Source organism: Watersipora subatra, chromosome 3 (genome assembly GCF_963576615.1).
Source record: "Watersipora subatra chromosome 3, tzWatSuba1.1, whole genome shotgun sequence".
Taxonomy (NCBI): domain Eukaryota; kingdom Metazoa; phylum Bryozoa; class Gymnolaemata; order Cheilostomatida; family Watersiporidae; genus Watersipora; species Watersipora subatra.
The window spans coordinates 58,995,083-59,008,376 of NC_088710.1; the positions used below are offsets into that span (position 1 = coordinate 58,995,083).

General features: G+C 36.9%; 1 protein-coding gene across 2 annotated transcripts; it reads right to left on the reverse strand.

Annotated features, from left to right (window-relative positions):
* Positions 1 to 1,605: 1,605 nt before the first annotated feature.
* On the reverse strand, positions 1,606 to 13,171 carry LOC137391391 (carbohydrate sulfotransferase 11-like). 2 transcript variants are annotated; one of them, XM_068077850.1, is made up of 7 exons: positions 12,895 to 13,171; positions 12,120 to 12,241; positions 11,685 to 11,853; positions 6,037 to 6,220; positions 5,798 to 5,932; positions 2,253 to 2,478; positions 1,606 to 2,138 (listed from the first exon to the last, which is right to left on the reverse strand). In XM_068077850.1, the coding sequence occupies exons 2-7, from the start codon at positions 12,211 to 12,213 to the stop codon at positions 1,876 to 1,878; spliced, it is 1,071 nt and encodes a 356-aa protein (XP_067933951.1). In that variant the 5' UTR covers positions 12,214 to 12,241; positions 12,895 to 13,171; the 3' UTR covers positions 1,606 to 1,875. The 2 variants fall into 2 exon arrangements, with proteins under 2 accessions (XP_067933951.1, XP_067933950.1); XM_068077849.1 differs by having other exon boundaries at positions 12,120 to 13,171.
* Positions 13,172 to 13,294: the final 123 nt, after the last annotated feature.

Consider the following 13,294-nt stretch of genomic DNA (forward strand, 5'->3'; position numbering starts at 1 on the left):
GGCTCAAAAGCTATAAAGAGACCACTATAATATACATGTACTTCAATGACAGCAGTAAATTTATTTAGAAGCCGAGTTGATGCTGCTGATATGATCTGTAGTTTGTGTTCATTATACATACCTAGTTATGTTTGAGCTATTTTCTGTTTACCATGGCGTTAAGCTGTACATGATGTATTGCTCAAGGAACAGTAATCCTGTTTGCTTTGCCTCTTGTAAATTGACCAGCGAAAAGTCTAGTTGTACAATACATACAATTCATCTTCAGTAAACTATTTATAATTGGTATCTGACTTGTAACAAACAACGCGGTGGGCCAACTCTGTGATTAGATTCTGAGCTCACATCATGTGCTCTGGTAGAACGTTTTCACTTGCATCATTTGATGAGCTAATATTTCTACTAAATTTGCTTGCTGATTATTGAGCAAGCTATTATTAGATGAGTTTTAGCGCTTTAGGATAATTTGACACAAACCGATTTCGTCAAAAACTCGCCAATTCCTATGCCAATTCCAAACTCGCCAACTTGCTATCCCTTGCTGATTATTGAGCGAATGAAGGATTGATCAGTTAGTGATATTCATAAGCTGTGCGAACAGTGTCGATATATCATGGAAGTTTCACTGAATAAATTCAGTGTATGAAACTAGCAATTTATTGTTTTTTTTCAGTTTATAGAAATCTGTCTTTGACGTAATTCTCATATTTTATTAGTGCACTACAAAGGAGAGCAAAATTATAGCAACCTCATACTTCCCTGTGATGTTCTATATCTGCTCTATTTAACTAAGCTTAAATGATGGCTTATTGTTAGTTACACCACTGGAGATGAGATTATCCTGGACACCGTATTTCAGCCTAGTTCTTTTTTTTGTCCCAGGTTTAATCATACACCCATATTTAAGAAGACTATATTGTGAAAATAGGTTGAAATCTTTTATTCTTTTCTTTTTGCCAACAAAGGATGCTAATAACCTCAGTTCAGTTATATTGCTTTAGTAAAATACGCCTATTATTCCAAATTAACTAAAACCATTATTAAGTTACAGCGCACTCTTAAAATGTTTCTAAAAATGTATATAAAAGTAGCTTATATTATTAGTAATTAAACTACTAATAATATAAGTAATTTAATTACTAATTAAATTACTTATAACTGGTAATTAAAGGTAATTATATGTGAAGATTAAAAGTGTAGGTATTTTTAAAAAGTTTGAAAATATCTGAATGTCAGCCATCAGCAATTATGAGCTGTAAATTTTACACCAACATGTAATTATTGTGTATAATTGAACAGACAACTCCAATTTGTTTCTACCGTACTACTTCCACTGCTTACATCAACATGCTCTACAATTGCACTTAAAGTTAGGTTGTGAGGTTCTAAGTACAATTCCTGGAGGTGTTTGTCATGCCGCAGTGGTAAAATTTCTGTATGTCTCTGATCTAAGTAATACATTTATTCTAGCAGTGTATTTCTAGCTGACACTGTTTCAACATAGACTGGGAGCGACCAGATTTCACTCTAATTGAGTCATGCTAAGATTCAACTTGGACAGTCTCCATACCCAGGATATGGATGTAGAAGTTTGTTCTGCGTGTATATTTGAAAATGAGGTCACGGTCATGTAGTAACCAGCTATTAACACACCAACATTTAGCTCTGCTGTTATATAAAATTATTCAGCAAAGCTTTGCATCACGGTTAGGGTTCAACTACTGGCAAGAGTGATACAATTAGGGTTCAACTACTGGCAAGAGTGATACAGTTAGGGTTCAACTACTGGCAAGGGTGATACAATTAAGAAAGAAACAGAGTGTACACATATCCGAAGTAAATAAACATGGACGCGGCAAGAGCTACCTTGACCCTTCAAGTTAATGGGCGAAATCTGTAAGAATGAAGCAGCACATCCCATTTATAGATATTTTGAAGCCCCTGTATACTGGTCTCGGTTAAACTTTTGAAGTAATGCGCAGTCCTCAGTCTTTTATCTGTTAGATTTGTCACCTCCCAAGGTCGACGAGGTCCTCGAGAAAATATCTTCAACAGGTTCCCAAGTTGTGCTGCTGTGAGACTTGGTTGAGCCATTTTCATAGTAAACAGAAAATCTCTATTGAGATCTTCAAGGGTGCCTGAAGCGAATTCAAATAGAAATTCAAATTAATTTTCACTCACTACAGTAAAAGTGATTATGCAGTGAACTCGCTTAACAAACTAGAGTGCAGTAGCTAACAAAAACTACTCACCTATTTGGGTATATTGCTCGTGGCAGAGGCCTTGCATGAGATATTGTGGCCTATAATGGGGGTCGAGGTCATTAGGGTCTTTGGTTTCTATGATACAAGCGATAAACTGGGCAAAGCTGAGATTGGCAGGAACAGCTTTATCATCAGTCATGTTGGAAGGCAGCTTTCGTACTATCCTCCACCTTTTATAACACTCGTCAGCTTGTACAAACCTTTGCTTTACTATCTGTTAAGAATATAATATTTATCAATAAATACTATATAATATATAGTATATTATACTAACAAAGTATACTAACTAGTATTTATATATATTATACTAACTACTAATAAACTATATATAGTAACGAAACAATGTGCACTTTAGATGAACAAACTTTATTATTACTGGTCAAGGTCGTTCAAAAGCAACTTATACTATCAGACCAAAACTAAAATAAAATAGAGAGTATTGTAGTAAAATTGTGAGTGTTTGAGGAAAAAGCTGTTTTTGCATATTGCTGTTCTATAGTGCGGATTTGTGATGTTTTGGTGTTTGATATAAGGGGTGGTGGGTTTTCTGGGGATGTAAACATTTAGTGGATGATCAGGCAGATTGGAGATGCAATCTGATTATTTTAGATGGCAAATATAATCTAAAAACACAGTTGACATCAGCATTAAGGGCATTAAGGTGCTGACCGTAACTGTCCATATCAGGCAGCATAATCGTGAAACATAATTTTTAAAAGCATGCTAATTTTTCTTTATCAATTTTCAATACAAAGGGATACCAGCTTGAAGCAGCATATGACAGAATAAACACTATATCATAGTACGTCTATATCTAGAATATAGTATATCATGACATCTCGTAGTCAAATAAAATATATTAGCAAAATCGAATGTCTAATAGAATGATACCCGGTCAAGTAAGGAAATGAAATATTTATAGTTCAAATCTAATTAATAGCATAAGTAATAATAGTAACATTAGTTGAGATGCAAGCAGCCAATGAGAATCAAGTGTCTAAAGCTTTGCTGAGAGATACATCGTAATCATGTTATACATTTACTAATTTAGAATTTTAACTTTTTTCCTCTGTTATATAATACTGTACAAATCTACATATTTAAGACTACCTCCATCATTTTAATAACCTACACAACTCTTTATATTTAATAAATAGGTAGAACAAAAGAAATTTAATGTTACAAAATATTGCTCATTAACATAAGAAAGGTGGCAGCATACAGTTACACTCTCTAATGCACTGCCACTGCACCTTTGCATGGCAGCATACAGTTACACTCACTAATGCACTGCCACTGCACCTTTGCATGGCAGCATACAGTTACACTCACTAATGCACTGCCACTGCACCTTTGCATGGCAGCATACAGTTACACTCACTAATGCACTGCCACTGCACCTTTGCATGGCAGCATACAGTTACACTCACTAATGCACTGCCACTGCACCTTTGTAATTGCAGCATACAGTTACACTCACTAATGCACTGCCACTGCACCTTTGTAATAGCAGCATACAGTTACACTCACTAATGCACTGCCACTGCACCTTTGTAATTGCAGGAACATTATATGAAAATTAGATCATTTTTAAAGAGCATCATTGGTACCGAGTATGCTATTAAATACGGACTACCTGTATATTACTAATATGTGCTGTCCCTAATATCAACATATTTTACTCCTTCACTCATAACATATCCATATACTATAAAACCTGTATTTCAATGCGACGGCATTCTATTTTTCATTCCTTTCCCTCTAGCGGCATTTTATTAGAGGTGACGTCCAAATGGTGGATGGATCTGTATTTTTTAACTAGCTTGGCAGGATTTTGGGAAAACAAATTTAACCTTTGGCGGGCAAAGCGAGACTAATGTCACCTATATTTTACACACTCCTTTGGGTGAATCGACATCGATGCCATTGACCGCAGCATTTTTGCTAAACTGTTTTGCATATTCGACGCAGTGTCAAACCGAGTTAACCAAAGAACTACTTTGATTATAAAATATTACTTGATATTGTTATTAAATACTTCGATGGAGTCGCTTTCAAAGTTTTAAAGAAAAACCCATAAAGCTTTGGAGTTAGAAAACGGATATAGCATTTTAAATTTTAAAGACGTTTTCAACGTTTTAAAATTAGAATATGCCATGACAATGGCTGTTATTACGTTGTATGGTGTTCCTGAAAAGTATTCTCATCGCTCATTAAAACGCTTTAAAGTCTGTAGGTCAGATTGTATACCGCATTTTGGACGAATCTGAAGACAATAGGTCAAGTTTAGACCTTAGTGACTTCAAATCAGAATGTAGTTCTAATGATTTTCTGATCGATCTTCTCAGGTACACCGTCACTAAAACCATGGCAACCACTATAGCAACAACAAAAGAATTAATTGTTATTGATGGAACCGAGTCATTATTATTACCATTTTGTGGACACTTTTCTATTGATCACTTTCTATTATTGGTTCGTAAAGATCAAAGAATGTCGGTGGTGGTCAAATAAAGGTGACGTTCAATTAAAAGGCGGTGATATATTTTTAAACCCATCCCAATAGTGGCGTTCTATTAGAGGTGTTCAAATAAAGGTTTTATGGTATGTGAAAGTAAACCTGCTTGTGACATATTTTTGTATTACCAGTACTGACTGTTTTAAGGGCACGGTTAATTACCAGTACTGACTGTTTTAAGGGCACGGTTAATTACCAGTACTGACTGTTTTAAGGGCATGGTTAATTACCAGTACTGACTGTTTTAAGGGCATGGTTAATTACCAGTACTGACTGTTGTAAGGGCACGGTTAATTACCAGTACTGACTGTTTTAAGGGCATGGTTAATTACCAGTACTGACTGTTTCAAGGGCACGGTTAATTACCAGTACTGACTGTTTTAAGGGCACGGTTAATTACCAGTACTGACTGTTTTAAGGGCACGGTTAATTACCAGTACTGACTGTTTTAAGGGCACGGTTAAATACCAGTACTGACTGTTTTAAGGGCACGGTTAATTACCAGTACTGACTGTTTTAAGGGCATCATCTGCAGGATGAAACGTCAAAAACCTGCGTGTCAATCGAGTTTTGTTACTCACAAATTTTCACTGAATGTTTCATGTTTGCGAAAGATGGAAATAGCATTTACGAATGATACGCAAGAAAATGCTGCTTAAGCTATTCCATTTTAAACATTTTTCACACTTCAGTCATTCCCACTTCAAAAGCATGCTGCTAAATGAGAAAGGAGTGCACAGCTATAACCTTGGGAGTAGAATTCTTTATCTCTATTAACAAAGCTCCTCGTTAACCAGCAGCATGCGAATGTCCATTGAAACGCTTATTTCAAGGTAACTCGATGCGTACGTGATTCAAATTGCATATTCAAAAAAACATATTTTGTAACACGATAGGCAAGGAGACAGCAATATCTACTGTATCAGTTTACCTGCTACAACAGTGCTAACATAAAGCCACACAATCTTCCCTTTACAAGATTAGACTCTAGAGTACAAATGTATATAAACATTACTTTGTCCTCATAGACTGAGACTAATCTAGTCCAAGGATCTCTGATGAAAAGTGCTCTCACATGTCCTTCATGCTGGTCAACGGTAAGGCCCTCCTTCACACATGCATGTAAGTCTGCGTGACCAGAGTGTGATGACTATAACAAAATACGCATCTAGAAGTCTATGAAATGGTAGCTGACACTAAATGGGAAGGTGAGAAGGTAACCATGATAGCAACAGACCTCTATGTACTGAATACCTCTATGTATTGAATACATGCGGGAATCTCGGTTCGAGCTAAAAATGCCACCCAAGATGTAGAAGCGACTTTGGCAATTAGTGAGAGTGAAAGGTTTCGTCCTGGAATGTCATACATATGACTGGTCGGAGGAAGCGATTGCAACTTCTTTTCGGCATCGCAGAACCATGCTATCTTAGCTAGTCTAAAAGTAACAATATTAGGCTAATACTTGTTTAGAGTACTTCTCTTATGGGACAATGAGAGAAGCGCCCTCAGGGTGACTCAGTTATGTTGGTAGCAAGGCTACTCATGGTAACAGACCTACTAGCAGAGTTTAATGACTAGCTCTGTAACATAGCTGCGATGAGAATAGCCTACGTGTACGTGCCTGACAGTAGCAATGACAATAGCCCAAGTACCCCAACAGTTGAAATAGCAATAGCCCAAGTACCTTAATAGTTGCAATGACAATATCCCTAAATAGTATGTAAATTGATTGCTCTGGACCAGATTCTTTTGCCTTGAGTAGATAAAATAGAAAAATAAAAAATAAAACAATTTTTCAAAAAGTTATTTTTTTAAAAGATATCCTTTTTTTATCTCTTATAAAATACTTTAAACTCTTTTATAACAAAAAATAAATATGAGACAGTATATATGATACTTTTTACCTAAAGATTGATTGCGCGCAGTTTATTAATTAGCAACCTGGAATATGCTCTTATAACCTCAAGATTCGTCGTTTAGAATTTGTATCTTTAATTCCACTTTGGGTCTGTAAGCCTGGTGGCAAAAAATATCCTTACTACATCTACCTTGAAGAATAGCTGGTGAAACAAGGATTTTCCATTAAAAATGCTTGCTCGAGCTAGCTTGACTTGGTGCACTTTCTTAGGTTTTAATCAAACTCCATACATTTATTTTATGTTATACAGTTCGGGCTCAGCAGTGAACTTGCCAGGATAAGCGTTACCTCGATTATTTGAGATAGACACCTTTAAGCTGTTTAGCCCATCACATAACATGGATTTGTAATTATATGTAGGGTGGTGCTGTATTATTTCTCCCGCATCAGTTTTGCTAAGAGGATTGATTGAAGATTTGATCATTTTCCGTTTCATAAGTTATTGGGGGCGTCTACTCTATCCATGTGTAAATACAAACGCGATCGGTTGAGTATACATAACCATTCTCTATCAGTTTGGCTAGTTGACCTATAATCGTTGCAGTGGTACTAATATTGAGTGTTTTTGTAAACCTTAGACGAGCCTACGGGTAATTTGGAAAGAAGCTGTTCATAGATGTAATACCCCGGCTGAGTTGTAATTGTCTTTTTGCTGTATGAGTACCTGGTCACTTCAGCCGATTAGTAATAAAGATAAATATAAAGTAATTGTTTTGAGACTAATTCCAGTCGCCTTCACGAGTCGATCAATGTCAATATGACCAGTTTTGTTTATCGCCAAAAATGTCATTATTAATAAGTAACTGGAAAATTATCTAGCAGTTATCCTATAGATTTTCACAACTTGACTGTCATTGTGACAGAGACAAAAATAATAAAATATCATATAGCTTTACCAAAAGTTTTGTCGACATCTCACTTATACCACTAGTAATAAAAAGCTTTGACGATGTGTGTTGATCGTATGATGATCACACGTGATACTCTTTTCAGTGATATAATTTTGCCTTGTACCACGCAACAGCTTAGTGTAGTGTGAGTAAAGATCAGCCGACACACGATCTACAGCTTACAAAAGCTATTTTACGCTTCCATATCATGTATCAAACTTAAATACTTTAGCGCAATTGGAGTCTAGTAGAAATCCTGGAGACTGACTTTGGTCTGTGAAACAATACTTACATGTACGATAAAACCGAGCATCACAAATTGCTCGATGAGTTTGGAGTAACCACGAAATATATTCCTGAGATTGGTGAACCCGCTGGAGATTTGGGCTTTATTTATACACCTATGGCCATCAAAAACTAGAGGGTCTCGGATTACATTATCACAGAAAGGTGTATCCTAAATATCCTTCTACAGGTTTAGACAGCAGCTACATGAGCGTTCACTGTAAAGATGGAAAGTGGGGTAGTTTTTATCAGTTTCTTGAATGGAACTCGAGTTTAGGCACTAAAATGGATTCAATAACTCAAGACCCTATGACTACAAAAGGGTAGTGACTGATTATTATAAGTCATTCATATTTCGGAATAGTTACACTTAGTGATAGCGTTAGAACTTATGTCTGCTGTTTTGCTGTTCACTAGGTATTCCAGTTTAAGCTAGACACGCGGGTTCCTCCCAAAAGGCATAGCAAGAGTTTTTGACACTAGTCAATGACTTATTCATGAAGAAGCAATTTCTACAAGATCCTATTTTAAATTTTGTACATGTCCTTATTGAAACTCTTGGACGAATAAATTATTTTGTAGCCAAAAGTCTGTACGACACATTCAGACATGAACTTAAACCTTTCAAGATCAAGCGGCAAAGGATTTACGTATAAACTTAAAACAACCAAAATGTTTGAGACTCTAAGTATCAAACCTTCACCACTACCGGCCAAACCTACAAAGCCTACCCTAAAACCCTCACCACTGCTTGCAAAACCTCCATCAATACCCACAAAGCCTCCACCAATACTAGCACCTAAATCTACTAAAAGCAATGCCTTTTGTAAGGTTTTCTATATTTGTAGTACAATTGTTTTCATCAACACTTTATCCTCAACCAGTGAGAGCACAATGTTCATGAAGGAAATAAACTGTTAATCGGTGGTACTATAGTTGCCGCGGGTATAGCTTTTTAAAAATGTAATTTTTCATGCCATTTCTAAAACCTAATGCATATTGTAAAGCTGCTTTTTTCATCATTCTGTACTCAGGTATACCTTTTGTCTTGGCCCACTTTTTGACTTCAGTTACCTTTACACACAATTCTGGTGAGATTCTATTCTCAAACCTTGGTGCGCGTATACCTCGAAAAATGTATTTTTTAATAGACTTTGTATACTTATTGTATTGTATCTTTTTGGGCATAAGCTCATCAAAGTTAAGCAAGTGGTTAAATTCATTCATTTATTATGTGGTTATCTCTAAGTTTTTGATTGTCTGCGCTTGTTTTTTATCATCTGCACATAGGCACATCTGCCTAATTAGCAGCGTTACTTCACATACTCACATACTTCACATTGTTTTGGATCCCATGCAGCAGTGATCAAAGGGTTGTCGTTTCCACTTCTAGGGAAGGTGGGTCCTAAGTCGTAAGTTTCAAGAGTTGTCGGCCTTTAAAGCGCTCATGAGAGTTCGTGTCCTTGTATGGATATACAGCTTGGACCTTGAAAAGTAGGCTGAGCTACTTTGGATATTTTTTGTTTCCGGTGGGGTTGATCGTGTAAACCTTGCACCAGTTTGGTCAACAAGCTATTGAGATGTTAGATGATGTCTGTAAACTCAAACCATCTATTCTCATAGACATGTATTTTTGTCAGTGAAGACTCGAATTTTTTTGTTCCACCAAAAGTCGGATGTACTCTCTCCATAATAACAGGCTTGGCTTGCCTCCACACAAAGTTCCTGTCAGCAGATTAGTAGCTGAACACATCTATGATTGTAGTCTGGTTTATTACATCATTCATGAAGGTATTTTTTTATCTTTACCCGCTTTACTCTCTCAGCTTCAACTCTCAACAAAACTGCTCGGTCGATTTTTTGGTGTGTGGGCCAAATGGTATATTTCTAGGTTAGGCTAAAGATTTTTAATCTTTGGCGCTAGGGTCATCCAATCTAAGAAACCACCTACCACCCACAACACCTTCAACTTCAGATTTTAGAAGCTTGGCTATGCTTCCAAAACCCAAATGCTTTGCTTCCTAAAGCACCTGACTCACAGATGCCTCTCCATACAAACTTCTCACATCACTAATGTCATCATCCGGATAAAGATTTTAGTAAATATCTCTACTATTATTGGTATACCTTTTTAGTACAAAAATTACCTTTGATTAATCCCGAGCATGATATGATAGCTGACCTTTCCTAATTTAGCTAACCCCTTTTACACTGCTTCGCCTGACATTTTGCTAAAGCCAACTCAAATTTCTTACAACGCTCAGAGGATAAACTTCTATTGACTTAGCTTGTTGACTTGATACTATCTATTTCACATAAGTGACAGTCAAATAAGAAGTTGTTGAATGTTCAGTCAAACGCGACTATTAATTAAGGTATAGAAATGGATAATAAATATAATAAATAGGAAGTGACAATCAAAAGCATCAAGGATTTGTGTGGTAATGGAGAAAGCGGAAACGGCAAGCTTGAGCGGCAGGTCCTATCAATTTGCGTGTAGAAAGCCCTAATCTTTGACCAGAATTACATTTTTGTTATCAGTCTTTATTTAAAAATCCCTTCGGATAATTCCAAAAAACTTCACTTAAAAAACTTTTGCCTTTGTGAAAGTTTTAAATTTGTGAAATTTTTTTTGGATTTTTTAAAACAAAAGTGCCAGGGCAAAATATCTGATTCAGAGCAGCCAATTTACATACTACTGCCCTAGTATCCTAGCAACTACAATGAAAATAGCCCTAGTACCCTAGCAACTACAACGACAATAGCCCTAGTACGCCAGCCACTGCAACGACAATAGCCCTAGTAACCTATCAACTGCAACGACAATAGACATAGTACCCTAACAACTGCAATGACAATAGCCCTAGTACCCCAGCCACTGCAACGACAATCGCCCTAGTACCCCAGCTACTGCAACCACAATAGCCCTAGTACCCCAGCCACTGCAACCACAATAGCCCTAGTACCCCAGCCACTGCAACGACAATAGCCCTAGTACCCTAGCAACTGCAACGACAATAGCCCTAGTACCCCAGCCACTGCAACATAATAGCCCTAGTATTTAAACAGCTACAGTGACAATAGCACTAGTATGGCAACAGCTGCAATGCCAATAGCCCTAGTACCCTAACAGCTACAGTGACAATCCTTCGTTTTTTCGTGACGTCATTTTATCGTTGTCGGCCATCTTTATAGACAATTTTATCGTTAAAAACAAGAAGCTTTTGCAATGAATTGTTGAAAACGATGCTTTCGTTGGCAATTTTTTTATTATAGTATTAAAACAACACCAAAAAGTATTATTAAATAGAAAAACGATCGTTTTCTACAAATATGGCGGCTTTTTTGTGAACGAGCGCACGAGCAAAAGGCTTGACGTCAAAAAAACGATGGATAGCACTAGTATCCAAACAGCTACAGTGCCAATAGCCCTAGTACCCTAACAGCTGCAGTGCCAATAGCCTTAGTACCCTAACAGCTGCAGTGACAATAGCCCTGGTGTCCAAACCGCTGCGGTGATAATAGCCCTAGTATCCAAACAGCTGCAGTGCCAATAGCCCGAGTATCCAGACAGCTGCAATGGCAATAGCCCTAGTACCCAAAGAGCTGCGGCGACAATAGCCCTAGTATCCTAATAGCTGCAGTGACAATATCCTTAGTACCCCAACAGCTGCAGTGAAAATAGCCTTCCTGCCTGGCAGCAAAATAACAGCACTATTTTAGTGAGCTGATGTAGGCCTTTCAAGCTGTCCATAGGTACATTACAATAGGAGAAAGAATCTGCTACAAATAGAGAGCTATAGTACCTTTTGCTATTTTCAATTTTTTTCTGATTTATTATAAGTTGGAGAGTTTCCTCTGACAACTGCTCAAAAGCCTCAGGCAACTCCTCAATTGTGTCTGTATGCTCTATTGTTTTGGGGACACTCTCAGTGAAAGTGTATTCAGAGTGCGACTTCTGGTTTGATCCAGCAACTACAATATCAACAAGTTTTGTAACATAATTGATATGGATCCAGCACAATGAGAAAAATGTAAAAAAGTGTAATTTATTCTAGAAGTGAAACCCAAACTACTAAAATGCTAAGTGTCAAACAGCGCTGAAGGTATGATATTTATTGATGACAGCTACCGATATCTCCCATCTACTAAAATACGAGAACCCAACACCTAGCATTTTAGGGAAAGGCTTTATTTAAACTAATCATGGAGAAAGTATGACAAATGCAGCAAAGACTTACGTAGATTGGAGCTAAGGCTAACGTAGAAATAGAGGAATCCACATGTAACGACAATTGTAGTAAAGAGTTTGTAGTTGTTTTTTCGTCCAGCCATCACTACGAGACATATCGGCACACCATCTCTGAAGGACATACAGACAGACCATGAGACACACTGGCAGGGTGCTCTTACTGCTAAAAAGCCCACTTAGTAGTTATAGGTGAAATGGAACTTGTAATACTAATGAAATAATACTAATAACACAACTGCCCAATGAAAGTGTTTACATACAAACTATGCCATGTACGAAGCCAATTATAAAAATATTTATAGTTATAAATAAATCAACAAATAGTGACTCCAGGGCAGCTTCTAAGAGCTAATACCTTACAAAGATGTTCCTTAGCATTGTGAGCCTATCTTGTCAAGAATGTACTATATACAGCTAGTATATACTCTAGCTACTGTATACTGTGGCTAAACTGCTTTGAAGTAATTTAATTATGAATATAAGTCCAGCCATGATGTTCATACTCAGCATTTAAATTGAAGCAAAATCAACCAGCACACTGGTATGGTCAACATTAATTGTATCGAAGAGCAAGAGGACAAACAGACAGCCTTGTAACTTGCTGATAAGGCCAATCTGTTGACAATATCAATTCAACAAATTATAACAGCAACTTATTAACAGAACTTGATCATCATTTAAGCCTGAACTAGATCTAATAATAGCAATAAAGTGCAGACCTCTAAACCCTAATCTACAACCACAGGTTTTATATTACCACCTACCTGAAAATAGTTCTATATTCAAACAAGTTCAGAGTGTTCCAACATAAAGCTGGTTTAGCTGCAAGAATAGGCGTATTACGAGCACAAACCGGCTAGTCCACTAGCTTTACTAAGTCCAATCATGAAAGCCCAATACTTCTTTTGTTGTGTACACAATTGATTCACAAATCAAACAGCCTAACATCTGCTGTTAGTAAAAGCTTTCACTGGCAGATCCATGTCATTCATCAGCTTCTACAGCGGACCGTATAAAGCTCAGGTAACACAGCAGATCACTGCCATTTCAGATGAGGCATCCATTATATTTACAGCTAAACAAAAAGAATATTTTCATGCTTGGATTAATAATTAAACCTATTATAGATTTGCTTCCCTTCACACGACGGGTGGTTAGATGTTG